The sequence below is a fragment of the Triturus cristatus genome, chromosome 5_2 (assembly GCF_964204655.1).
Source record: "Triturus cristatus chromosome 5_2, aTriCri1.1, whole genome shotgun sequence".
NCBI lineage: Eukaryota > Metazoa > Chordata > Amphibia > Caudata > Salamandridae > Triturus > Triturus cristatus.
This window is the reverse complement of record NC_140588.1, coordinates 544,616,722-544,644,210: the sequence shown is the minus strand read 5'-3', so window position 1 is coordinate 544,644,210 and position 27,489 is coordinate 544,616,722. Positions and strand designations below refer to the sequence as shown.

At 42.6% G+C, this 27,489-nt stretch overlaps 1 protein-coding gene across 1 annotated transcript; it reads left to right on the top strand.

The window, feature by feature from the left end:
• The first annotated feature begins 2,470 nt into the window (after positions 1 to 2,470).
• On the top strand, positions 2,471 to 3,839 carry LOC146823288 (olfactory receptor 6F1-like). The gene has a single exon (XM_085606642.1). It carries the CDS (start codon positions 2,481 to 2,483, stop codon positions 3,426 to 3,428), a length of 948 nt encoding a protein of 315 aa, XP_085462768.1. The 5' UTR covers positions 2,471 to 2,480; the 3' UTR covers positions 3,429 to 3,839.
• The last annotated feature ends 23,650 nt before the right edge of the window (positions 3,840 to 27,489 follow it).

The following is a 27,489-nucleotide window of genomic DNA, read 5'->3' as shown; positions in this document are numbered from 1 at the left end:
AACTTTATGTGTCCGCAGGTTGCCTACATTTGTGTCTGTGTGTACATGAGAAGCCATAAAAAAAAGGAATGCTTATATAATGACATTTATCCAAAGAAAGCTTCATGTACTTCTAAATAAATAATTTAAATTCATTAGGAATATAGCCTTGAATTGCGATTCATTGTCTTCCAAAATGTTGAAGCACAAATTTCTTATCTGTCCCTGACAAATTTATCTTTGCATTCTAACTTTTGTTGCTCCACATTTCCAATAGGAAAAATATTGCAAGTCTCAGGATGCAAAGAAAATGTCCAGGAGTGGAGGAGCAATTCTTGCCTCACACAGAAGAATTTGAGATTCCTCTGAAATCAGTGTTTTCAGCGACATCATATTGAAGTGTATCTTCTATTGTTAATCACTTTGTGCTTCCTGTCTCTGCATCATGCTGACCCACCATAATGCACACGCACACAGCCTTCAACCTAAACTTTATATCACCCAGTTTTCTCTGATGTACAACATCCGATTTCCACAAGAGCTCTACCTTGGACTCAGTTCCCAAATCGGACGAACTGGACAAAATCTTCTAAATACCTGATCCTTTCATTTGAGAGGAAATCTCCAATGTGAGGGAGGGGGTCTGACTCATTAGGACAGAGGTAGAGTCCTGAGGGAGAAGGGGAAGAAGAAGAGTGTTGAGATGCAAGTAATGAGTGGTGTGATAAGAAGATGTGCCATATTTTTCCTGAATCTCAGAAAAAGCCAAAATAGAGCCATCAATGAGTATATGGCCAATGGTAATAATTCCGTTATTAATCCACTCTCTCCATGAGAGAACAACCCCATTATTCAATTTTAGGTGTTTGTTGTACCACATTGGGTTTTTTGAAATAATGTCCATACAGGAATTAGAGGAGGAAATTAAAGGTTTAGCAACAGCTACGGAATGGGTAAGTATTGGAGAGAGAAAGACCCTGGGAGGTTGTGAGGTATGAACCGCTGTGTTTGAAGAGAATGATGTTTAAGTGGCCTGTTCCAGTTGACCCTAAGTTGTTGATGCTGCTTGAGGGTTTACCAAAATAGAAGTCCAAATTTGTTTCAGTGTAAAGGCAGAGAGGTATCGCCTAAGATTAGGGACATTAACCCCTCCAGTATCCTTTGATTACTGAAGATGAGCTAGTAAAATTTTGGGCTTGCAATAGTTCCATAAGAAATTGATCAGAGAACGGTAGTAGTTTTGAAGAAAGAGAGTGGGAAGGAAACTGTCAACATTGGTAAGTAAAAATTAACTATCGGTAGTAGTACCATTTTAATTGTTGCTAATCTATCACACCAGGACAGAAATAACGGGGACCAAGCTTCTGTCAATGCTGTAATTTTTGTGGTGATTTCGTTAAGGTTAATTTTAATAGTTTATTTGATGTTATTTGAATATAAGATACCTAAACATTTTCTACTTTTTGAATTCCATGTAAACCTTGTAGCCTTAAACATATCTGGAAGGCAAAATGTATTTAGGAGAAGGGCCTCTGATTTGCATTACGTTTATACCCATATACTGTAGAATATTCATGTAATAATGAGAAACCTCATGTATAGCTATGCTTGGGCTAGTTAAATAAACTAAGATATCATCCGCATAAGCAGTAAATGTAATGTCTATAAAAATAGCCAGTCACAATAGCCCTCAAAAAGCAAACAATAAAAAATGCTACCTTAAAATGGGCAGTGCAACAGCTAAAACTAACTGTGGGATTGGCCTAGGCCACGGCCTCACCCTTTCCTGGAAGTCACTCCACCCTCCTGAAAGGAAGAGTCGGCAGCACTAGTACAGAAGACATTGAGAGCAGTCCATTTGAAGTCGCTCCACCCAGCCGACAGGGAAAGGCACAATAGTCAGACAGCCAAAAGTGCTGAATAAAAGAAGCCTTCTTCCCCTCAAAAGTGGTAAGGCACCTAATTATGCCATTAAATCATTGTTAAAGGGCAAACTCCTCTGCAGCTCAGAGAAAGGCGGCCATCTTGTTCGATCGACCCCTGTCACCCTGTGTTCTCTTGCTTACATCACCTTTTACCCATTGTTGCACATCATCCTGTGCCCCCCTCTGCACATCATCTTATCCCTCTGCTGTATTTCACCTTGTTTCCCCTGTTGCTCATCATAATGAGCTACAATTGTGAAAATTATCCAGTACGTCACTCATTCAGTTTAGTTTGTGCCACCTAATGCTCGGTATTGTACTTAACTGTTGGTTTGTCTGTCAATGTCTGTGTTTTTGTTGATCTCTGTGCATGGGTGCCTGTATGTTAAACATGAGGATTCGTATTTCCTACAATGATCTTAAATATGATTATTCATAACTGTATATGAAGTCCTTCTTATATGTTCTAGAAAACTGATTAAAGGATCTTTCAAGAAGAAATGAGTAAATATTTATACTCTAAATCATTTCTGAAGTAATTTTCTACTTTTTTTGCAGTTTAAGAAGCAGAAAGCTATGGAAGATGGAAATACAACTAGAGTGACGAAATTCATTCTCCTGGGGTTCACAGTCAACAAAGACATTGAAATATTTCTCTTTGTAGTCCTTTGTAACATCTACATCATAACAATCTTTACAAATATCGTCATCATAGCTGCCATCAAGAGTTCAACCTCCCTGCACAAGCCCATGTATTTATTCATAGGAACTTTTTCTATTTTAGAAATTTGGTACCCTACAGCCACTGTTCCAAAGTTCTTTTCAGACCTTCTTACGGGGAGCAAATCTATATCTTTCACAGGATGCATCACTCAATTTTATTTCCATTTTTCTTTGGGAGCTACAGAAAATTATCTCCTGGTCACCATGGCCTTTGATCGCTATGTTGCTATTTGCAATCCTCTGCGTTACATGACCATTATGAGCCATAGGCTGTGTATTCAACTTGCTTTGAGCTGTTGGGTTGTTGGCTTTTTGACTGTGGTTGTATTTACCATACAGATATCCAGACTGAACTTCTGTGGTCCCAATGTGATTAATCATTATTACTGTGACCTTGCTCCAATTCTGGCACTATCCTGTTCTGAAACCCACAGCGTAGAATTGATTTTTTTTATCTTTGCTAGTGTTGTATTATTGGGATGTTTGCTGGTGGTTATAGTATCCTATGTGTGTATCATCATGACTATCATACGAATGTCTAGTGATAGGGGTAGAAGAAAGGCCTTCTCAACCTGTGCCTCACACCTCACCGTGTTAGCCTTATTCTACGGCACTGAAATTTTCATGTTTGTGAAGCCAACAGGAAGAAATTCTCTGCACATCAACAAAGTGGTGTCGGTTTTTCCATCAGTAGTGACACCACTATTAAATCCTATAATTTATACACTAAGAAACAAGGAGATAAAAAATGCCCTGAGAAAAGGTTTAGACAGTGAGGGAATGTTACAAAAATACACCTAATTTAGCAGCCATATGAAGGAGCTAACAATTTAAAATGCCTCTATTTTTAATGTTTAATTTGTTACAGATGACGCAAAAATATTCAGGAACCTCCCTCTACACCAAAACACAGACTTTTAAAATATAAATTCCATCAACTCAGATAAAAATTAAGAGCTCTTGGTAAGTGTCAGGAAATAGAACATTTTATCGTACAGTAAACATGAAATAGATAAGGTGATTTGGTCTTTAGCATGTGTCAGGGTTCTCCATAATAGTTTCCCAATTTACCAGCGCCAAAAATTATTAACTGTCAATAATCATTTAGAGGTGTTTATCAGGAGAGAATTTTTTAAATGGAACAAATGGATAATCAAAGAACTAATCATAAATCATTCACGTTTAAGGTTGAATAGACACCATACACCAGCAATACAGGTCATGGAAGTTCAAATAATATCATAAAACCCATCTAACATAATAGCCAGTTACAACATACCCACCTTTAAAAATTTCAAGCGAATAATGTGTCATGTGCTTCATAAAAGTATGCAATAAAAGAAATACAAAACAACACTTTTAATAGTGATTGAGGACCTCATTTGGAATCTGATTCTCAGATTTATCAAACTTTTATGCAACACAATGCAGTAAGACACCTTGCTGTGCTGCATGAAATTGGGAGGGCGGGAATGGGAATAGTTAACATTGTATGGGGCATTCCTGTGTTTTCTTTGCGCTGGCACAAAATGTTCTGCCTAACATCAACACAGCCACCCTTACACCATGGTACAACGATGCCATCATTGTAGGCAGGATTGTTTATGCACAGGAAGAGACACCTTTCTGCACAAAAACAATTTCCTGGAGGCTTTTTCCTCTTTTTACGTGTGCTGCAGAATGCAATATACATAGAAAGAGAAAAGAACAAGGAGAAAGTAACCAATTTCTCCATGTTATTCCTCCTCTGGGTAGGTGTACCATTTTGATGCATTCCCAGGTTTGCCACTCATGGTAAATCTGGGAATGTGCCAAAGTCTATGGTTGAATGTGTTGAAGCAATAAGTTTCCAACTATGGGACACCTTCCCAGGGCTCAGTAACACAAGGCTGTGACTTATGCAGCCTTGCATTACTCCAGAATTATCAAGCACTGCAAGGCCATGCAAGGTGGCCTTGCATAGCTTGGTTAAACAGACTTTAGTGTTGTGTTGCACCTGTGTTACATTGTGTGATGCAAGCACAATGAACATTATGATAAATCTGCACCTAAATGTGCTAGCTGCAACTAATGCAGACATTCATTGTATTGCAATGTAAAAATGATAAGGGATCTGGCTCCTTAGCGCACCAAATAACAAGATCTGCATAATAATATAATGACCTAGATTGCAAGAATAACAGAGTAAATAATGGGTAAAGTTCAGTAATCAGCATTTTTACAACAGGTCTAAGATATCAAACAACAAATGTTATGTATATTACGTAGGTTAAGTAGTTAGTGGGACAGGTTGCAGGGCAAGCTCATTGTGGCCTATTGACAAAAGCATCTACGAGTACTGGTAATCGTACTACAGGAGTACTCAGGAGTACTTATTTATGTACTGTCACATACCTTTATGAATCAGCCCAAAACATCAAACTCTTTAGTAGTAAAAATGCAACACAGTCGCAGTCTTTCCATTGGTATTACTTGTGTGTGAATTTCCATGACCTATTCCCACATTAGATGTTCTGGAGTCGATTCACAAAGGCATGTAATTGTATATAAAACGGAACTACAAAAGTACTATTTTGCATACTCTAAAAAGCCTCTGTGAATAGGCTCCACCAAGTACAATTTGGTGAATGTGGCTAAAGTTATCTTGCTAGTCTTGATTGTCAATTGAGAGATGCTGGAGCAATTTCAGCGTACACTGGGATGGTAGTTCACTAGCCTCATCTCTTTGAACAGATTGTTCCAAAGTTTCACTCTTCACTTCGGATGACCAGTTTCAAATTTAGGCAAGCACAACTTTAGATTAAGTAATTTTCTTCTTTTTTTAATGCAACATTCATTTATTAAAGACAAATAATGTACTGACATATAGGTATACAGATACGAAGAAGTATCTCTGCATGGGTTTACATTCACAAACAAAATAGAAATAGACCCATCCATCAGGAATCAGGCCTATAGCCATCTGGTCATTATAATGTAAACAAAAAAAACCCAAAATACTCAGGAATCAACAGTTCTTCTGCCAAGTGCCTAGTGTTGAATGGTAGAAAAGGCAAAGGTGTGGAATGCATGCAAAGGAAAGGTGAGTTGGAAGCTGTGTGATGAGGAAGGGTCAGGAGAAGGGGACATTAATGTATTTCACTGCAATCTGCTACAACATTTGCAATTATAATACAATATTAATACAGCAATACACTTCTCTCAATAGTGGTGGAGTTGAGTCACAAGTGTAGTAGTGGTGGTATGACTGACAGCTGTGCATGCCATTGATTTAGTTACTTACTTAGGAAAATGCTGTGTTGCTGTATATGTGACATGTGTGCTCTGTCTTGCTCAGTCAAAAAATCTAAGCTAAGCGGAGGTTGGGTGGGTGCCGTGGGCCATTGCATTTGCAATTATAATACAATATTAATACAGAAAGACACTTCTCTCAATAGAAAACAGTTTAAGATTGGACATCACCTGTATGAAAACTAAAACTAGAGCTTTCCCCCATTAACTTTAGTCGAGGGGGACATGGGGGTCGCAGCCTTGATTTAACAACCGGTACCCAAAAACCATGGCAAAAACACACCAACAGTGGTCCCCCCTCGCACCCATCAGGGCATCACCTGCAAAGCAGCCAGGCAATCCCAGATAGCAGCGGGGAGAAAAGAACCACAGGCAGAGCCAAATGCAGAGGTAATATATAGCGACTAGGTGGGGATGGTAGTGCAATGAAGAAGAGTAGTAAGGGGAGGGTGGATGAGACCATTGGAGGTCACCATGTGACCTCGGTTTAGTCAACGGTGACAGGGTGGTGGACTGATGGCTCCAAAGATGATCATGCAAGGGTGTGCAAAGTCCCTTTTGTCAATTGAGGAGTTTAATTAGTCCACCATAAACTGTTGTGTGTTGCCAGGTATATAATACTTCTAGCCCAAGGGCAAACCCAGGGACAAAGGAGTAGAGTCAAAGAAGGTACCAGGTTCTAGAGACCCTCCCTTCCAAGGCAAGGTAAGTACTGCAGACCCCCTCAAATTCATCTACCTTGTTGTTCAGTTTGTATGTAGCCTGTTTTATGATGTGCTATTCTGTATAATCCAATGAACTACTCATTACACGTGGGCCTAGACGGTTGGTGCCACTGAGGGAGGATGAAATTACTGCTGAATGTGGGTGTCCAGATCAGTGATGTCGGTTATGAAGAATCGCTATGTGGGAAGTAGAGAGATGGGAAGAGAGCTACAGCATTATAGGATGGATCACACCATTGTCCAACAGGTTTGCATGGCTGTGCAGAGCCAAGCATATGATATAGATTACAGTTAACTCCATTAACTGAGGGCAAGAGAGCAGGAATGTCACAGGTGTGAAGAGCATAAAAATACGTAACATGTAGTTTTTAAAATTACATATATATACAAATTATATCTAATTATCCACTGGTGGTCGCCAGTAGGTAGTTATTGTTAGGACCATTTTTCCACGGTAGCTTTGATGTCATTTGACAAATCTTCACAAAAGTTTCCAAAGGTAGAGTCATAGTGAGTCTTGTTGTGTCCAGAAAGATTCAGGGTGATCTGTCAATCGGAGGCAGAGAAAAAGGGAGGGGTCGTAAAAAGTGTATTTCTCATGTAAATTCCCTCAGGAGCTTTGAACACAACTACAGCCCGAAGCAGTGAACATAATTACACCAAATGTGTCAGAAAGGTAGATTGGTTATGCAGATCACACTTTCAGTAAATTGGTGTAACTCTAATCAGTAGTTGTTGAGAAACCGAAGGAAACCTAAATTTGGATGTCCTCAAATGCGGCTAAGTTGCGAATAATACCGAGCTTGTGCTGGGAAATGCAGAGCTTTGATTGGCTGTCCCACAAAAAAACTGAAAAAAGAAAAGGGGGAGGGTAGGCATACCCTGACCCCCAAGCCTTGGTCCTGGAGTCCCCTGGGATCCCGCCATGGCATAAAAGCATGTTCTTTAAAATTCACTGCAATTTTCATTAAATATTTGTGAATCTCCCCATGAATAATTTTTTTTTTTTAAAACAAGCGTGGCCCCTGTGCTTGTTTTAATTATAGTCCCAGGTGGCCCAGCTCCTGGAGGCATGTAGGGTTTAATTAAAAAAAGGAGGGGAAACACAGGGCCATCCTCCAACGGCTTGAAAATATCTAGGGGACCCCAAGCCATTTTAGACCACACCCTTCCTGAGGCTGCAAATTAAAAATTAAATGGGAGATACGTAGACCCCCTCCTCCAAGCTGTACACAGCAGGGAGCTGCAGCAGACACAGAATGAGGAGGCAGGGTAGAATGCATGGTGTACTATGCAAGAAGGCAGGAAGTAGAGGAGAGGAAGCATGGGAGGGTGTGAGATTGAAGCTTCAGGAGAGGGGTAAGAAAAAAACGCAGAAGAATATGGGAAAGGATACAGGAGAGGGGAAGGCTAAATGAGCTCGAGGAGGGGGTTGGAGGCGAGAGACAGAAGACTGCGGTAGGAGAGCCAGACGCTACAGAACAGACTGCAGGATAGAGGTGCAGAATAGTATGCAGATAAGTGGAAGAAGCGGCTGCAGGACAAGTGGAGGCAAGAGGAGAGCAGTGATGGTGGGAAAGATAAGAAGAGGAGGGGACGGCAAGAAAGTGAGAAGGAGGTTGCAGGAAAAGGTGGAGGGGACTGTAAGAGAAGTGGAAACATATGTGGGAGAGTAGGGACTTCAGGAGAGATAGGGAAGAGGTTGTAGGAAAAATGATATGCTGCTCCTCTGTATGAGAGTAGGAAGGAGCCTACAGGAGACACTAATACCTGCAGGAGAAAGGGAGGCTGCAGGAGTGATAGACAAGAGGTTACAGGAGTGAGGCAATGCTACAGGAGAGAGTTGGGAGGCTTGTGGGTGAGATTGGGGCTGAAGAGGCGAGGAACAGGCTGCAGGAGGGTCACAGATAAAGAAAAGGGTCACAGATAAACAAAGGTTGCAGATATATAGTTGGGAAATAAAATTAAAAAACTTTGATAAATTCCTTGAAAAAAACAAAGGTTACAGGGGCGTTATAGATAGGCTCACATGTTACTCGTACAAAACTAGAGAAATTCAGCAGTTATAGTTTTCTGAGCTAACTATAACTTGCGCCCCAGCAATGCACTGCTTATGACCTCACATATTACATCACTCATGACATGGTCAGTGTCATTACTGATGACATCACTGATGAAATTTCAAATGACATCTCTGGGGCAAACAATGATAAACTGATGTAGGGAGGCCCACATTTCCACTCTTCGCAAAATTATAAAACAATGCCCCCACTATTTGGCCCACCCGGGGGCTTTCTATGAAAGGTGTGCAGGACCACATTTTTTCAATTTTGGTGCAGATCCGCAGTCCACCCACAAATTGGCAGCAAAATTGAATAATTTTGAACCCCCTGCAGGTTCTCTGGTGGACCACCCCCAACATATCTGGCAAGGCAGGGAATTCCTACCTTTCCTTTATTCTTTACATCTTTTTGTGGGACTCAGCTTCAAACTGAGTCCCAATATGGCTGCCAGCATTTCCTGGTTGAAGTGTTGGCAGCCAATCACATTTCAGTAGGCTCCGCAAGTGCACTGCAAGGACTCACGTTCCCATATATCTATATCTTTAAAACTAAAATATCTCTAAAACTACTGAACGGATTCACACCAAATCACAAAAAGCAAGCCTTTTGGACCAATATCTAGCTTTCTGCCAAATTTGGTGTAATTACGTCCTGGTTCAAATGTAGTCATGCTCAAATTCACTATAGAAAAATGCATGGCAAAAATGTGTTTTGGGACCCCCTTTTTTCTTGGCCCCCACTTGACGAATCCCTCCGAAATATTCAACACAGCAGCTGAACCAAAAATGGGAAAAGTTTTGAAAATGTCATGAAGATTCATCGAGCAGGGCAAAGTTTTTGGCAAAACAAAAATGCTTTTCTATGGAAACATGGTCATAACTATAACTGATGAAGTCAGTAGGTAATATATATATGATGTCACTGGCCACGTCATGGTTGATGTAATATGTTACGTCATAAGCAGTGCATTGTGGGGTTGCGAGTTATAGTTAGCTCAAATAACTATAACGACTGAATTTATTTTTTTAATAAATTTTTTATTGAGCAGAGCAAAGGGGTAGAAAATAGTAATCACGATAATCAACAGGAGTTGTAAATGACATTTTCCATTCAATACATCTTATTCAATATTCAAATGGAACCAACATGGATTAAATACCAATAAATAAACTGAAAAACAATGGCAACAGCAATCTGGCTGTATCTTACATTATGTGTGCGTAAACAGATCTTACTCATTTATATTCTAAAGTGCTGAAATACTATATTGACAAGAGATATTTGCACCAAAATTATTCAGGCCCTGATACAATTAAGTAAAATCATCATAAAAGCAACAATAGTAAAACTCGTAATCCACAAAAATGTCTCCTGTATCATTAATTTTGGACCACTACTTAAAACAGTCTTAACCATTTGCAAATGTGCAAACATTTTAACTGCAGCAATACTGCAGTGTAAGAGTGCTGTTGTGCCTCTTTTCTTTTTTTTAATGCATTTCAAGTGTGCCAGAAAAAGGTGCTATGTGCTATAATGCTCCCCGGTATTAAAGTGCAATATCTATACATTTATATTCCCATCTTAGTTTTCAAACTTTCCAGACAGCAGTACATTTTCCGGTTGCACCTGCCCTCCTAGCATATGCTTCTTCAAACTTCCAGGTTTGTTGCATATTGGTAAACCATTTAAAATAGGAAGGTACATCTTCAGACCTCCAAATCTGAAGAATAAGAGACCGAGCAACAGGAGAACAAATCGCCGTAAAGGTCTCTTCTGCTTTTGTAAAATCAGTCCTTGCTCTAGAAATGCCAAAAAGTGCTACCTCTGGATCGAGCCTCTTCTGAATTGCCTGGCTTATAGCCGAGAATATCTCAACCCAGAATAAGTCCAGTCTTGGGCAAGTGAAGAATGTATGGAGCCAAGCCCCTTCCCCCTCTGCTTGACATCTAAAACATTTATTATCCACTTCCGGATGTCTTTTGCTAAGAGTTTTGGGGGTATAGTATGCCAACCACCGAGATAGAAAAGCCATCCTTTTAAAATTGGCTGCTCTTAATGCCTTACTTCCTAGCTGAGCTATGGACTGCCATTCCTGGTGAGAGAAAGAGCAGTTAGTTTCCCGTGTAACTTTTATCAAGCATTCTTCAACCAAGGGAGGCTCATTACATTTTCTCAGCTGCGAGTACCAGTTTACAACCCCCTTAATTTGGCTCTGTATAATGCGCTAACCTGCTTTGTTGGAGCACCACTTGCTGACAGATTATATCTATTGATAAAGTTTACAATCTGCAGATACTCCAAAAAAACGAGTTAATTGTGATCACCGTATCTATTTTTGACCTCTTACTAGGAAATTACTTTATTGTTGATAAGAAAGTGCCCCAATTCCTCCAGACCACAATCCTTCCATCTTTTCAGCCGACTGGAGTGTATTTGGAGACCTAGGCGCAGATTTACAACAAAGTAACGCAGCACGGTGCAGCAAGTCATTTTGCTGCGCCGTGCGGCGTTACTTTGGAAAGCACAGAGATGCGACATATTTACATGAATATGTCGCATCTCTGTCCTTCCCCTGCGCTGGCGCTCAAACTGCAGCCATGTGCCAGCGGAGGCACCATCGCACCTTGGTGCAAAGATGCCTGCGTCATGGGGAGATTGCTTTTGTGCAGGAAGCGACACCTTCCTGCACAAAAACAATCACAAGAGGCTTTTTCCTCTTTCAATGCGTGCTGTAGAATGCAGCACGCATTGAAAGAGGAAAAAACGAGGAGGAATGAAAACATTTCTCCTCGGTGCGCCTCGCTGCGCCACCTCTAGGGTGGTGTAGCATTCACACGCATCTCCTGATTTACGATTTCTCATAAATCTGGAGATGTGTCTTTTTCCATGGGTGTTGCGTGGGAACACCCACAGCAACACCCATGGAACACCCCTTCAACGCAAAGTGCTGCGTGTGAAGGGGCCATATTTACGAGGAGAGGAAAAGTCACGCAGGGTGGCTTTTCCTCTCCTTGTAAATATGGAGGAGCCCCCTGCGCCACCAGTACGTCACGAAAAGTGACGTAGTGGTGGCGCAGGGGGCTTGTAAATCTGCCCCCTAGAGTTTTACATTCCACTAACTTTAAATGGAGGAATTCGGAAGAACCAGCTTGTTTAAAGGATTGCTATCTGGAGGAAAAGTCTTGCACCGTCTTATATCTGGACTTCTTTGGCAATTTTGATATTTTTAGAAATATCGGAATTTGTGAACCAGATTCCTGCACCATTATATCAAAAAGAAAATTATCTAATAAAACATTTGGTTCCAATAGGCGTGCGGTAAGATCCAGAATCGCTGCTTTATAATAAGTTTGAATGTTCGGCAGTGCTAAGCCACCCCGATTGATTTCTAACTGTAGTATTGCTAGCTTGACCCTAGAAGCCTTCTTACTGCAAACAAATTCCCTGAACATTGACTCTAGCTCTTTAAAATACATAGCATTGATTTTCAAAGGTACATTAACAGAAATGAATACTAAGGGGTCGATTTCGATTCCGGCCGCAAAACGAACCGACCGACATGGCCCCGGACCGAATACCGACCGACACGGACCAGCGCCGTACGACCCGTGCAGTACGATGAAACGTGAGTGAATTACAACCGACATGTACAAGCCGTACGACCGAGCCGAAGGGAAAATAGTGATCCGGCCAGAAATCCGACGCGATTTTCACCGACCGACACGCACCCGGAATCAACCCGACCGACCCGTGCCCGCGATGTACGATTAGCGCAGTACGATGCAATGTGTGTAAAACTAGACCGACTCGCACAGAGACCAAGCCGCACGACCGACACGCACAGACAACCCGGCACACAAGCAATAGAGACCGCCGCGAACGACGCCTACCAAACACAGAAGACAGGCAGCGTGAACGAGGCGGAGAAGCCCGCACGAGACAACAGCAGCGTCCGTTTCCGTCACATGAACGTCTCCTTCATGCCTACAAAACACAAAGGAAAAAACACAAAAAAAGGACCAAACAAGCAATGACTAAGCCAATAAATAACCTAAAAATATTAATTGGACAAAGACACACCCACAACTACAACTATATAAAGGACTACAATCACTACCATCATCCCTTGCAAACAGGAGACACAGCCAGCAGCAAACACCAGTACACAGCAACCACAGACACACTCACAACTCACACACTATCAGCACCTCATACAAAAGCACACACACATACACACAGCAAAACCAACACCAAACCACCATCACTTGCACTCTCACACACACATCCCCACCACCACCACCCATCACTATGCCCCCAAAGAAGAATCCAAAGTTCACAGATAGTGAGTTAGAAGTGCTGGTAGACAAGATCATCAGAGTAGAGCCACATTTGTTTGGTACATTGGTTCAAAGGACCCCCATCTCACAGAAAACCAAGATGTGGGCGAGGATTGTGGACAAGGTGAACGCACAAGCACCAACGTTGCGCACAAAGGGTGAAATCCAGAACAGGTGGTATGATGTGCGCAGGAGGGTCAAGAAACTCATCGAAAAAGATCACACCTTGAGTCAGCGCACCGGCGGTGGCCCTCCTGCCAAATCAGTCTACTTCAGGACCTGGGTGGAGAAGGTGCGGGACATCCTACCACCAGAGAGCGTCCATGGCCTAACAGACATCCCAGAGACTGGTGAGTACACAAACAACATACCCAAGATTTTGTGGCAAGGGGGCAGTGAAACCATGCACCCCAAGCAAAGCTATAATAACCAATAGATAATCAACCCAAGATGTGTATGCCAGTCACACAAACACAATACCTGCCATCTCATAGTGATTGGGCACTGTGTCATGACATGCACCAACCTACAAACAAATACAGAAAGCCAGTGGCACTAAGCCAAATACACCCAGCCAGACAGTTTGACACCACACACATACCACCTCACAGTGCAGCTGACTGTCAGGAAGGAATAGTGGGGATGCAGGTGAAGTGAGTGTATCCAAAAGCATGATGGTGTTTGTAGTCACAGATAATGCTCTCTTCCTGATTGGCCCATCAAGACCTCTCTCAAACATGCCCACATCACAGGGAGTGGAAAATGACTGACAAGATGGCTGACACTGGGTCCTGTTGTGGGGAACAAAAGGCCCTGCTAGGGCATGTGCGCAAATCAGACTGACACTGACTGACTGACATCCTGAAAGACAACTTGCACGCCATACAATGGAAGCACATGTCATGATGGGAAGGAGGACTGAGAGCCCTGACCACACTAATCAGCATGGGGAGACACCCCCCCAACACAAACTCCACACAACTCACTGGGTACAATGCATTGACGCACACCTCATTGAAATATCAGCAAAAGATACCCCGTAATGGGTGCTGATGTGTGAAGCACAGGGGCTCACTTGGGACTTGTAGCCAAACAAACACCAGGATTTCACAATCAGCCATCTTGCCATTGCTGTCACACCCCCCCCCCCCCACAGGGAGGCAGAGTCAAGAGGGAGGAAGCATGGGCATGCTGGGAAGGGGGGTGTAGCCAAGAGTATGATGGGACTTGCAGTCACAGACAACCTACACCCACCCACATGGCCCAGCAAGATCAACCTGAAACATACTTGCCTCACAGGGAGTGGGAAGGGACTGCCAAGATGCCTGACACTGGGCTCTGTTGTGGGGAGCACAAGGCCATGCTGGGACTGGTAGCCAAACAAACACCAGGATTTCACAGTCAGCCATCTTGCCATTGCTGTCACACCCCCTCACAGGGAAGCAGAGTCAAGAGGGAGGAAGCATGGGCATGCTGGGAAGGGGGTGTAGCCAAGAGTATAATGGGACTAGCAGTCACAGACAACCTACACCCACCCACATGGCCCAGCAAGATCAACCTGAAATAATACTCGCCTCACAGGGAGTGGGAAGGGACCGACAAGATGTCTAACACTGAGCTCTGTTGTGGGGAGCACAAGGCCATGCTGGCAAATGGCCAACAACAAGATCAAACTCTGTCTGTGACAAGCTGGGAAAAAGCAGTGTACAGGCAGGCATCTGTTTGAAAAGTAGAAAATGTCATGTTTGTGAACCAACGATGTATGTAGAAACATAAATCACATTGTGTGTCTCTTCCAAACACAGGTCGTGCTGGGCACCCAGTGACAAATGACGAGGATACCCAGTCCCAGACTCTGTTGGACACTGAGCTCTCTGGTCTGACTCTCTCACTGTCCTCTTCAGATGACGACGACCAACCTGGCCCCTCCGGTGTGAGCCATCATGCAGCACCAGCAGCAGCAACATCTGCCCCCCGTACCCATGCCTCCACCATCTGGACACCGGCAGGGCACCCCCGCCTACACGGACGGACCAAGGACAATCAACACCCACAGCACAGGGACACAGGACCCCCCGGAAGCTACAGCCAACACCACCAGCAACACCACCCAAGGGGTCCCAGGGTCACCTGTGCGTACCGCCGCTGGTCCTGCCTTTGTGGAGAAGGGTGCTGGGAGGGGTGGGAGGCACAGGGCATGCCTTGCAGAGGGGTCTGGACTGCATGATGACCCCCAACTGGCAAGCATCATAGATGCGTACCAGGATAGCACCGGAGGATTTGGCCAGGTAGTGGGGATCCTCAAGGACATGCAACAGGAGCAGGTCGCCCACCATGCCCGCATGGAGGCAAAGTGGCATGCCCTTACTGCGGTGCATCGGGACATACTACAATGCCTCCGCCAGATCAACACCAACCTGTCCCCACCCCCCTGTGTGCCCACAACCTCTGTCGCAACACCATCTGCCAGCGCCACAGGGAGGGAGGAGGACTCTGGCGGAGAGTCCCCTGCACCGCAGAGGCCTGCACATGAGGATCCCCCCCGGAAGAAGAGGGGTCGTCCGAAGAAGGACATGTGAGAGGCAGATGTCCCAGCACATCCCCCAGGGCCTACAAACCTGTTCTGGACAATTTTATTTGTGTGCAACCCGTTCACCTTGTCCAATCGCACACAACTCACCCACATGACATGGAGGGTTCCTGTTGGGCCAATATAGCAGACGACTGTGGACTTTACTCTGGACATTTAATCTACCAGCACTTCCAACTCCAATGTGAACTTTGATTTCCCAAACCACTGTACAGCACCCACCATCCTGTGCACCTCACTCACACATGTTTGTAAATAAACTCACCAGTACACCATACTTGCCTCTGTTGTGATTCAAACTTGTCATGTTCAGGGCGAAGTCGATCTGCTACACAACACAGTGCATGCCAAATACTGCAACAATGTGACCAACGTAATATCAGTCATGGGGATGTGACACATGTGAGGGAGACACACCACTATGGCAATACAAAACATACTCACCATGGCCATGTTACTCATCACACACAATTATGTTGACCTGAAACACATTGGCATGCACAGACACAACACCAAGCACAGTCAGTGTTAACAAGTCCACAGGTGAGGTAAGCAGATGTCACTCAGATGTGGGAAGACAGACAACACACATAACAAAGCGTAGCACAGGTTCATTACACATCAGCAACACGTTTATTCCACAATAGTTGCACGGTAATTCTACGTAACAGTGGACACACACTCACAATGTGTTGAAGAATGGAAGTCCAGGGATGTGTGGTACATCAGTTGATGGGAATTGTCAACTTCCACACTGGTGTTGGCTTCTGGGTGTTGGGGGTCAGTGTTGACCACACAACAGGCAAAGGACCCTGGGAAGGACAGACAAGATACAGTCAAAAGCACAGACAAACAGGAGAGAAATACAATACACATGCACAAAACATGTTGCAAAACACCTACACAAACACTAGTTAGCAGTACTACCCTATTGTGGGGTATACCCCACCTGAATGGACACATCACAGCATGCATCCAGTCAAATGGCACACAGACACACTCAGACAGCAACAGAGCTGGCTCAACACATTCCTGGCTACCTCCATACATTCACATAACAACCCTGGAAACTCACATTCAGGTGAAGAAGTTGTTGATGAGCTGGGAGCGGATGTCACCATCATCTTCATCATCACTGGCATCTTGGCCCAGGCCGGGATCCTCCACAGGTGCTGGACGTTGGTCGTCGTCATCCTCATCCTGGATGAGAGGCACCTCCTTCCGCACCGCCATGTTGTGTAGCATGCAGCAGACCAGTATTATTTTGCATACCTTTGCAGGCTCATATGGGAGGGCCCCTCTGGTCTTGTCCAGGCAGCGAAAGCGGCTTTTCAGGAGGCTGAATGTCCGCTCAATCACCCTCCTGCTCCGACCATGTGCCTCATTGTAGCGCAGCTCGGCTGGTGTCACAGGGTTCCTGAGGGGTGTCAGCAACCACGGCATGTTGGGGTATCCGGAGTCACCTACACACACAAAAATGAAAAAGTAGATGAGTTTTGTAGGAGTGCGGAATACAACACTGACAAACACACACAATGAGAAACAGTCAGTACACACCGACAAGCCAGGCATGCTGAGCTGGCATCTGTGACATCAGCGTTGCAATGTGACTACTCCTGATAATGTAGGCATTGTGCGCCGAACCAGGGAACCGTGCACACACATGTGTGATCAACATGTCAGCAAGACAGGCCATCAGAGCATTGTCTCCATTGTGCTCTGGCAGTACCCTTTGCTTGATGACAAACTCCACCCATGGCAGTACCTGGGTGCCCTCACTCCCCTCGGGAACCCCTACTGTTCGTAGGTTTGATCATCACTAGTGGTTTTCAAGTTCCTCGAGTTTATTCTCAAATATATTCTTATCCTTAGTGGCTTCATTGACTCTCAGGAGCATTGAGCTCATTTGGTCCTCTAGCTGGGAAATCTTTGATTCAGCTTCTTGAATTTGTACGAGGAAGCAGGCCACTGCTTCTTCGATTTTCACGAGCCGCTGGTGGAGAGAGGCTATTTTATTTTCTTGAGAACGCTTCATTTCTCTTATCTCCTCAAGGATCAGATTTAGCAAGGTCTTGATATCCTTCTGTTTAGTGGGGACTGCATCCGATGAAGGATCCAGAGAGGCTTCTACAGATTCAGAAATCAGCAGTTTCCTTCCCCACTTCTGGCCCCCTGGGGACTGACCTGGAGATCCCGCATTATCGAAATCGGACAAAAGAAGCGAGGTCTGTTGCTGTGCCAGAGCCCCTGATCGGGGTTCAATTGATTCTACTGCCGGAACCGGAATAAGCTGGGTATGAGGTAGTGGAATTGCCCCTGAAGAGGAAGGTGCTGCCTGAGCCCTACTACTTTGGCTATGATCTTGTCCTGTTATGTTGGGTGGATGAGCAGTCTGGGCTGATAATATTGCAGATGTAGATGAAGTCTGTCGCTGACTGTTATGTATATTCTTCTGTCCCATCTGTCCCTTCCATCGTTAGCCATAATGGTTGGGGTGTGAATTTTGAAGGGGGCCACCTGGGATGCCTTTTTCAGAAATAATGGAAAGTCTTTCATGTTTTTAACCTTATCTTTGCCTGTTCCTGTGCCTGCTGTAGGGTCCACAGCTTGATTGTTCACAGCAATGTCAATACTACCAGGATACTCCATTTGGATTACAGGGACCCCCGTTTCCAAAAGCAGTCCATCAATGTCTGCGGGTTCAGCATGCTCCTCTTCCAAACTCTCGGAACTGGAGTTGGGGCCAGGATGGTTAATCTTATGAGCAGCTCTAACCGTTAAAGATAACTCTTTTGCCTGTGCCAGGCGAGTCTTGGCTTTCAGCTCTGCCACAGAATCAGCTTTAACAGCAAGGTTAAACAGCATATTAATGCTTCTCCATCTTTGCTTTTCCCCTTAAATTCTACACAGCAGGGTTTTCAAAATCCTCCTAGAAGTTCCCCCCTTTTTTTTTCCTTTTCCCTCGAAGCTGCACACTGAAGGCACCTTGGTTATGTCCAGATATTGAAAACCGCAAAAAGATTCATTCTGCCCCTCAATTCATAAACTCAGTCTTTGGGTTTTTAACTTACAAAAAAGTAGGCCTGGGCAAAAATTTCGTTCCGTTCGCGGAAATTGCGATAATTTGACATTTTTGCGTTCCGCGGAGAGCGCGAAAATGTCAAAAATTCCGGTTTCCGCAGCTTGGCGATAATTTGTTTCTTGCTCGCGCTGTAAAATGATACATTCTCGCGCGCGCGCGATCGCCTTACCTGAATCCCTGCGTTCTTTGACAAGTTTTCTTGATCCGGTCGCGTTCTCCATGAGATGTTGTATTGTTTTTAGCCATTTGCGCTGTCTCGCGACAGTTCGCGCCCGCAGTGACGTCATGCGTCGCGCGATCACGTCTTTCTTCTCGCGATCATGCACCGCGAGAACAACTCAAAACAAGATGGCCGCGCCCGCAAGCAGCCACATGGGTAAGTTGGCGACCCGCAACCATGCAGAAAATCGCGCGAACATGCCGGAAAAAAACTTCCGCATCTTCGCGATATTTCTGCTTGTTTGCGATAATTTTGAACATTCTCGCGATAATTTGCGAAGGTTAATTCCGCAAATTCCGCCCACCCCTACAAAAAAGGCCATGTCTGTTGGTGCAAAGTTTACCTCAAAATAGAGCGACTTTCCCCAGCAAGCCAGCTCCCGCCAACTTCGAATCTGCCTCAATCAACCTCCTTTGTCTTGCTGCCCGAACCTCCGTTCCCATCTGGGCTTCGACTCGACTCCCCTGCCGGTTGAATTCCTGCCTCTTCCTCCAACGCCGAGCACACGCGGCGTCTTGAAACACATTTGTGGTATCAATTCCTGCTGCCTGCAAGCTCAGCTCCATGCCGCTCAGAAGCAGAAAGAAGCAAGAGATGTGCAGAAAGGACCAACAGAGGTGGAGAAAGAGGCCTACTTTGACTGTACCTTTCAACAGACTCATACAAAGTAGCCTAATCAATAATCCATCTCCCAAGATGTCTTAAACCTCACTTTTCTTTAACATATTCAATATTCATCGACTGCTCAGAATGTTAGGCCTACCAAATAGAAAACATCAATCCTAAGCATATCATTGTTGTAAGTCTGAGCAAGTTTGTGAAGGTATGCATGCTTGTGTCTCTGCTTTTACCTAGTGACACGTTACATAAAATAAACATTCAAAACTTGAATACCTGTGTTTCAAACAGCATACTCTGTAAATTTGTGTACAAAAAGGTAGAAGCAAGAGAAGTACATAAAGAAGCAAAAGATGTACAGAAAGAGGCAACAGAGGTGCAGAAAGACGCAAGAGAGGTGCAGAAACAAGCAATAGAAGTGCAGAAAGAGGGAAGAGAATTGCTGAAAGAAGAAACAGAGGTGTTGAAAAAAGCAAGAGAAGTGCAGAAAGAGGCAAGTGCGGTACATAAATAGGCAAGAATGGTGCAGAAAATGGCAAGAGAACTGCAGAAAGAGGCAAGGGGGATGCAAAAAAGGGAAAAACGGTACAGAAAGAAGCAAGAGAGGTGCAGAAAGAAGGAAGACGAGTGCAGAAAGTGACAACAGGGGTGCAGAAAGAAACACGAGAGGTGCAGAAAGACACAAGAAGTGCAGACAAAAGCAACAGGGTTGCAGAAAGAGGCAAGAGGGGTGCAGAAAGAGGAGAGAGAAGTGCAGAAAAAGCAAAAGAGGTGCAGAAAGAGGCAATATGGGGTGCAGAAAGAGGCAAGAGCAGTGCAGAAAAAAACAAGAGATGTGCAGAAAGAGGCAAGAGACGTGCAGAAAGAGGCAAGAGATGTACAGAAAATAGCAAGAGAACTGCAGAAAGAGGCAAGAGGATGCAAAAAAGGGAAGAAGCAACAGAGGTACAGAAATAGGTAAGAGAGGTGCAGAAACAGGCAGGAAAGGTGCAAAAAGTGGGAACAGGGATGCAGAAAGAGGCAAGAGAGGTACATAAAGAGGGAAGAGGGGTACAGAAAGAGGCAAGAGGGGTGCAGAAAGAAGCAACTGAGGTATAGAAAGAGGCAAGAGAGGTACAGAAAGAAGCAAGAGAGGTGTAAAAACAGGCAAGAGAAGTGCAGAAAGAGGCAAGAGAATTGCTTGAAGAAGCAACAGAGGTGTAGAAAAAAGCAAGAGAAGTGCAGAAAGAGGCAAGTGAGGTGAAGAAATAGGCAAGAGAGGTGCAGAAAATGGCAAGAGGGATACAGAAAGAAGCAAGAAATGTGCAGAGAGAAGCAAAAGAGGTGCAGAAAGAGGCAAGAGAACTGCACAAAAAGGTAAGAGAGGTGCAGCAAGAGGCAGAAGAGGTGCACAAAGAGGCAAAAGGAGTATAGAAAAAGGCAAGAGGGGTGCAGAAAGAAGCAACAGAGGTACTGAAAGAGGCAAGAGGGGTACAGAAAGATGCAAGGGAAGTGCAGAAGGAAGTAACAGAGGTGCTGAAAGAGGCAAAAGAGGTGCAGAAACAGGGAAGAAAGGTGTAGGAAGAGGGAACAGGGGTGCAGAAAGAGGTAAGAGGGATACAGAAATTTGCAAGAGAGGTGCTGAAAGAAGCAAGAGCAGTGCAGAAAGAAGCAAGAGATATGCAGAAAAATACAGAGAGGTGGAGAAATAGGGAAGAGGGGTGGAGAAAGAGGCAAGAGAGATGTAGAAATTTGCAAAAGAGGTACAGAGAGAAGCAAGAGCAGGGCAGACAGAACCAACAGAGGTGCAAAAAGAAGCAAGAGGGGTGCAGAAAGAGGAAGGGGAGGTGCAAAAAGAGGCAAGAGGGGTACAAAAAGGGGCAGGCAGGGTGCAGAGAGATGGGAGAGAAGGGCAGAAAGAAGCAACAGAGGTATTGAAAGAGGCAAGAGAGGTGAAGAAAGAGAGAAGAGGGGTACAGAAAGAGGCAAGAGGGGTACATAAAGAAGCAAGTGAGGTACAGAAAGAAGCAACAGAGGTATACAAAAACGCAAGAGAGATGCAGAAACAAGCAAGAGATGTGCAGAAAGAGGCAAGAGAATTACTGAATGAAGCAACAGATGTGTAGGAATAAGCAAGAGAAGTGCAAAAAGAGGCAAGTGAAGTGCATAAGGAGGCAAGAGAGGTGCAGCAAATGACAAGTAAACTGCAGAAAGAGGGGTGCAAAAAAGGGAAGAAGCATAAGAGGTGCCAAAAGAAGCAAGAGAAGTGCAGAAAGAAGCAAGACAGGTGCAGAAAGAGGGGAGATGAGTTCAGAAAGAGGCAAACAAAGTGCAGAAAGAAGCAACAGAGGTGCAGATGGAGCCAAGAGAACTGCAGAAAGAGGCAAGAAAGTTGCAGAAACAGGAAGAAAAGGTACAGAAAGAGGCAAGAGGGGTTGCAGACATTTGCAAAAGAGGTGCAGAAAGAAGCAAGAGCAGTGGAAAAAACCAACAATAGTGCAGAAAGAGGCAAGAGGGGTACAGAAAGAGAGAAGAGAAGTGCAGAAAAAAGGAACAGAGTTTCACAAAGAGCCACGAGGGGTGCAGATAGAGGGAGGAGAGGTGTAGTAAGAGGCAGGAGAGTTGCACAAAGAGGGGAGGAGAGTGCAGAAAGAGGCAAGAGGGGTGCAGAAAGAAGCAATAGAGGTGCAGAAAGAAGAAAGAGAAGGGAAGAAAGAAGCAATAGGGGTGCAGAAAGTGGCAACAGAAGTGCAGAAAGAAGCAACCGAGGTGCAGAAAGAAGCAAGAGACGTGCAGAAACAGGTAGGAGAGGTGCAGAAAGAGGGAACAGGGGTACAGAAAGAGGCAAAAGAGGTGCAGAAAGAGGGAAGAAGGGTGCGGGAAGAGGTAAGAGGGGTACAGAAAGAAGCAAGTGAGGTGCAGAAAGAGGCAACAGAGGTGCAGTAAGAGGCAAGGGAGGTGCAGAAAGTGGAAGAGATGAGCAGAAAGAGGCAAAAGAAGTGCAGAAAAGAAAGAAAGGCACAGAAAGAAGCAACAGAAATGCAGAAAGAGGCAGCAAGAGTGGTTTGCACACCATTAGTACCATTATAATTCCCACATTTAACAATAAGTAACAGGTGACCATTCTAGGTTTGCAAAGGGCCTTCCAACACGCTGTGGTGCACCAATAGGTCCTAACTATAACTATCTATTGGCGACCGCCATTAGACAAAATATATATATATATATATTCACTGAAAAAACCATGGGTTTCACACACGTTATAGTTAGGAATTAGCATTTAAAAAACCTTTGAAATTCACTGAAAAAACCATGGGTTTCACACACGTTATAGTTAGGAATTAGCATTTAAAAAACCTTAGAAATTCAGTGAAAAAACCAAAGGTTTCACACATGTTATAGTTAGCTGGACATTTCACTCGTAATAAACCAATGAAATTCCCCCGTTATAGTTAGTTCAGCTAACTATAACTCGCGCGCCCGCAATGCACTACTGATGACGTCACATATTACATCACTCATGACATGGTCAGTGACATTACTCATGACATCACTGATGACATCTCAAATGACATCACTGATGACATCATCCAGTGAATGTGTGTTTTTCTGAAAATTAAATATGTTTTATATATGTATATCTCAAGGTCGATGGAAGAATAAATGAGTATATAAGTGTCTAAATGGATGATTTGTTTTTGAAAAATTGATTGTATTACTGACTGATTAAGTGTATCTTTTTGAATACATGGCTAAGTGAGTAATGTTTAAATGTATAAATACCTGTATCAGTCTCTCACTTTGTATATAAGTGGCTGCATGGGTTGGTGAGTAGCTACATGAGTGTCTATATAGGTTATTAGTTGGTTTTTTGAGTATCAGTATGAGTGTCTGAGTGTCTTCATGGTGCAGTGGGGGGTATTACGTAGTGCATAGATGCATGAATGAGTGACTCACTGTTTGTATGTGTTGAAGACAGCATGTGTGCAGGACTGTATGGGTGGATGAGTGTGTGCATGGGTGTGTTAGTGAGTGAATGACTGTCTCAATAGTGTCTTCATAAGTAACTACATATGTTTTAAACTAGTATATGTGACTATTGGTGTTTATAAGTGAGTATATGTGAGAGTGAGAGATTGGTAGACTTCCTGTATGAATAAGTATGTGTTTCTATAAGTGATTGTTTAAAAGACTAAGTATGTGTAAGTTTCTGTAAAAGTAAGTGTGGTGGTGTGTGTATAACTGTATATGCAAGTAAATGGATGTTTGATTCTTTATTAGCATGAGTGACTATGTGTGAGTAACTATATGGATGAGTGACATTGTGTTACAGGATGTTTAGGTGTATGAGTACATATGATGTGTGAGTACATGTATGAGTGACTGTATAGGATTGTTGGTGGATGAGTGGATGTGTATGTGGATCTTAGAATTACTGAATAGGTTGTTGTATCTGTTATTGGTATGTCCATTTTTTTGAAAATTTCAGTCTCTATTTTTGAATGTTTGTATCAAAGGTTATATTAGGGTGAGAGGAGGTCTACCACTCTGTCACAAGGATAATGTCATCAGTGATGTCATTTGAGATGTCATCAGTGATGTCATGAGTGATGTCACTGACCATGTCATGAGTGATGTAATATGTGACGTCATCAGTAGTGCATTGCGGGCGCGCGAGTTATAGTTAGCTGAACTAACTATAACGGGGGAATTTCATTGGTTTTTTACGAGTGAAATGTCCAGCTAACTATAACATGTGTGAAACCTTTGGTTTTTTCACTGAATTTCTAAGGTTTTTTAAATGCTAATTCCTAACTATAACGTGTGTGAAACCCATGGTTTTTTCAGTGAATTTCAAAGGTTTTTTAAATGCTAATTCCTAACTATAACGTGTGTGAAACCCATGGTTTTTTCAGTGAATTTGCAAGGTTTTTTAAATGCTAATTTATTTTTTTTTCTTCTTTTTTTTTTACATATTTTTATTTTAATTTTCTATCCTTTTTTAAAGACTATGCTTAAATTTTTAAAATTCTACAATATGTTTTTATTTTACATTTTTTATAAAATAAACAGGTAAAATTTATTAGCAATACATTTTTTCCTTATTTTTTTTTTAGTGCGCGTACGGTAAGCTTACGGTAAGCGTACGGTTTACGCAATGTCCGTAATTTATCTACGCTGTTTGCGTATAGTTACGCAATTTGCGTAGCCGCGCGTACTCCGCGTGGGGCGCGTACGCGTGTACGCTACACGCACACGTTATGCGGAAGTGTTGGGGAGTGACTGTTATGCGCATGCGCGCGAGCGCGTGTCTTTTTTATGCGCATGCATACTTTTGCCGTAAGCGCACCGTAAGCGTACGGTGGGTCATGTGATCATGAAACACAACTTTTGATTGGTTGAAACTACTTTCAGTTCTAAAACTCTCCTACACCACACCCATTCCCCTCATTTCTGCTTGTGATCCCTTAGGAGAAGGAGCTGGGTTGTCTTTGTGATATGATGGCAGAACAGCAGAGCTCTTCTGAGAGTGAGGCTAGCAGCACTACCTTGAGGCAGAGAGCGAGGAAACAAAAGACCTCTTACGTATGGGAGTATTTTACTTTTCCAGAAGGCCAGCAAAAGGTAAATGCACCCTTAGTGACTTGCAAGCTGTGTAAGCGTGTACTTTCAAGAGGGAATCCTGACAGGAAGTATTCCTTTGGGAATCACACCATGATGAGACACCTTAAGGATGTACACAGAAGGACACATGCTCGACTTACTGAAGGTAACCCTTCAGTAAATCAACCAAGCACATCCACAGCAGCTCAGCCTGGACCATCATCTGCAGGGCCGAGTCCTTCTTCTGCAGGTCAGGTGAGCCCTTCATCTGTGGGGGGAGCATCTCCTTTTTCTGGTCCTCTGGAAATTAACCCTCGGTTTGCGAGGGTTGAAGTACGGTGCGCCACTTGTCATGATCTAATTACTTATAGGGAGATCAGTATTTCCCTAGTGAACTGTAAAATAGATCAGCACACTTGTCGTACCGTCTAATATTCCCAATCTTTCTTTCCTCTGTCCCTGCATGAACACAACGGCTCTTTTAAGAGCCAACCTTACCTTTCATCTATTTTTTATATATGTTTTTAAAAACTTTTTTTTTTTTTTTTTTACCGTACGCGTACGGTACGCGTAATTTTTTTTTTTTTTTTTTAAAAACACTAAAAATCAATTATCACATTACAAGGTCCTTGAGAGACTACAATTAAAAACTGAAAATGTGATTGTAGAGAGGTGGAAAAAAGGGACCATGATATTATTGACTTACCATACCCACTCAAAAAAAGATTTATTCATTTAAATTTTTTTTTAATTGCTTTAAAAATGGTTCTAGTTTTCGAAAATTTTCTATCTCAATCTGAAAAAAAGAAAAAAGTATTAATATTTAATAAAACATTTTATAATACAGTACACATATTTACATATTTTTCAAAAAATATTTTTGCCTTTTTTTTTGCTGTTTTCAGAAAATATTGCATTTCACTATAAATTGTGAAAGCAATTGCATTCATCATTTAACAGCAGGCAAAAAAAAAATTAACAATCTCAAAGATTGTTTTAAAAAAGCCCACAATCTCTTTTTGCATAAACATAACTTTATAGAAATGCATAATATTCTTAAAAAATATCATCTAATATCAATACTTATTTCTTTAAAATACCGTCTGATATTTTTGTTTCAGAAGTATAATCACAATAATATATCTCAAATAACTCCACAATACATCGGGTTCCATTTCCTTTAGGCCAAATAGTAATTTTAAAATTCTTTTTTGGTTAAATTTCCAATGGTAATCCAATAAAAATCTAAAGTTTAAATTGTACAGATGTCACCGATTCTCTGTAACATTTTGGTTTCCGAAAGATTAATTAATAATTAAATAAGTCCACAATAGAATTGTTTACCTTTCCGCATGGCCAAATAGTAATTTTAAAAATCTTTTTTGAAAAAATTTCCCAATGGCAATCCAATAACATTCCAAAATTTAAATTGTGCAGATGTTACCGATTTTTTCTAAATTTTTGGTTTTCCAAAGTTTCCTTAAAAAATGGAAAAATTCCACATTACAATTGGTTACCTTTCCATTAGGCCAAATGATAATTTGTTAAATCTTTTTATTTGTAAATTCCAAATGGTAATCCAATAAAATGGTAAAATTGTTTTGTCCAGATGTTGCCAAATCTCTCTAAAATTTAGGTTTCAGGAAGATTAGATAGGAATTTGCTAAATCAAAAGGCAAACGTTGCTTAAAAATCAATTGGGAATCATTACACAGTGTCCAGCCTTTTTCACATTTAAGATAAACTGTGTAATGACCAGAAGTTACAGTAGGTCCATCATGGAAAATTATTGCAACTGTTACAAAAGTTTTTCCTGAAATTGCTGTCCTGTAAACTTCTTTATTAAAGTATCCAATTTTGAACCATCAGCTCTACATCGTTGCATCATTAAAATTACATACTGTCTGTATTCCTTTAAAATTAATGTTGAAAACATGTCACATTTACACTCACCGCATTGCATGCTATGATTAGCATCTTTAACTAATTTAGCAAAAGTGACTGTTTTACTCTCTGGCAATGTTAAATAAATAAACCTTTCAGAATCAACATTAGAGCCACATATATTATAACAGTTTTCACAACTATGTTCCCATTTATAAGAGAGACCAAATAAATTTTCAATGGGAACCCCTTCTTCTTCCAGTACCTGAAGAAAATAAATCAAGAATTCCTGTGCGTCTTGCTGTACATTTTGAGAAAACTGTGTTCGTCCTGAACATACATCTAAAACTTTTCTAATTTCAGTAGCACTTTCTATTTGAGTTTTATCATTACTCAGCTTTTCAAAAAGGAGACTCAGCACAGAACAGAATCTTTTTCCCTGATTTACTATTATCTGCTCTTGCAAACT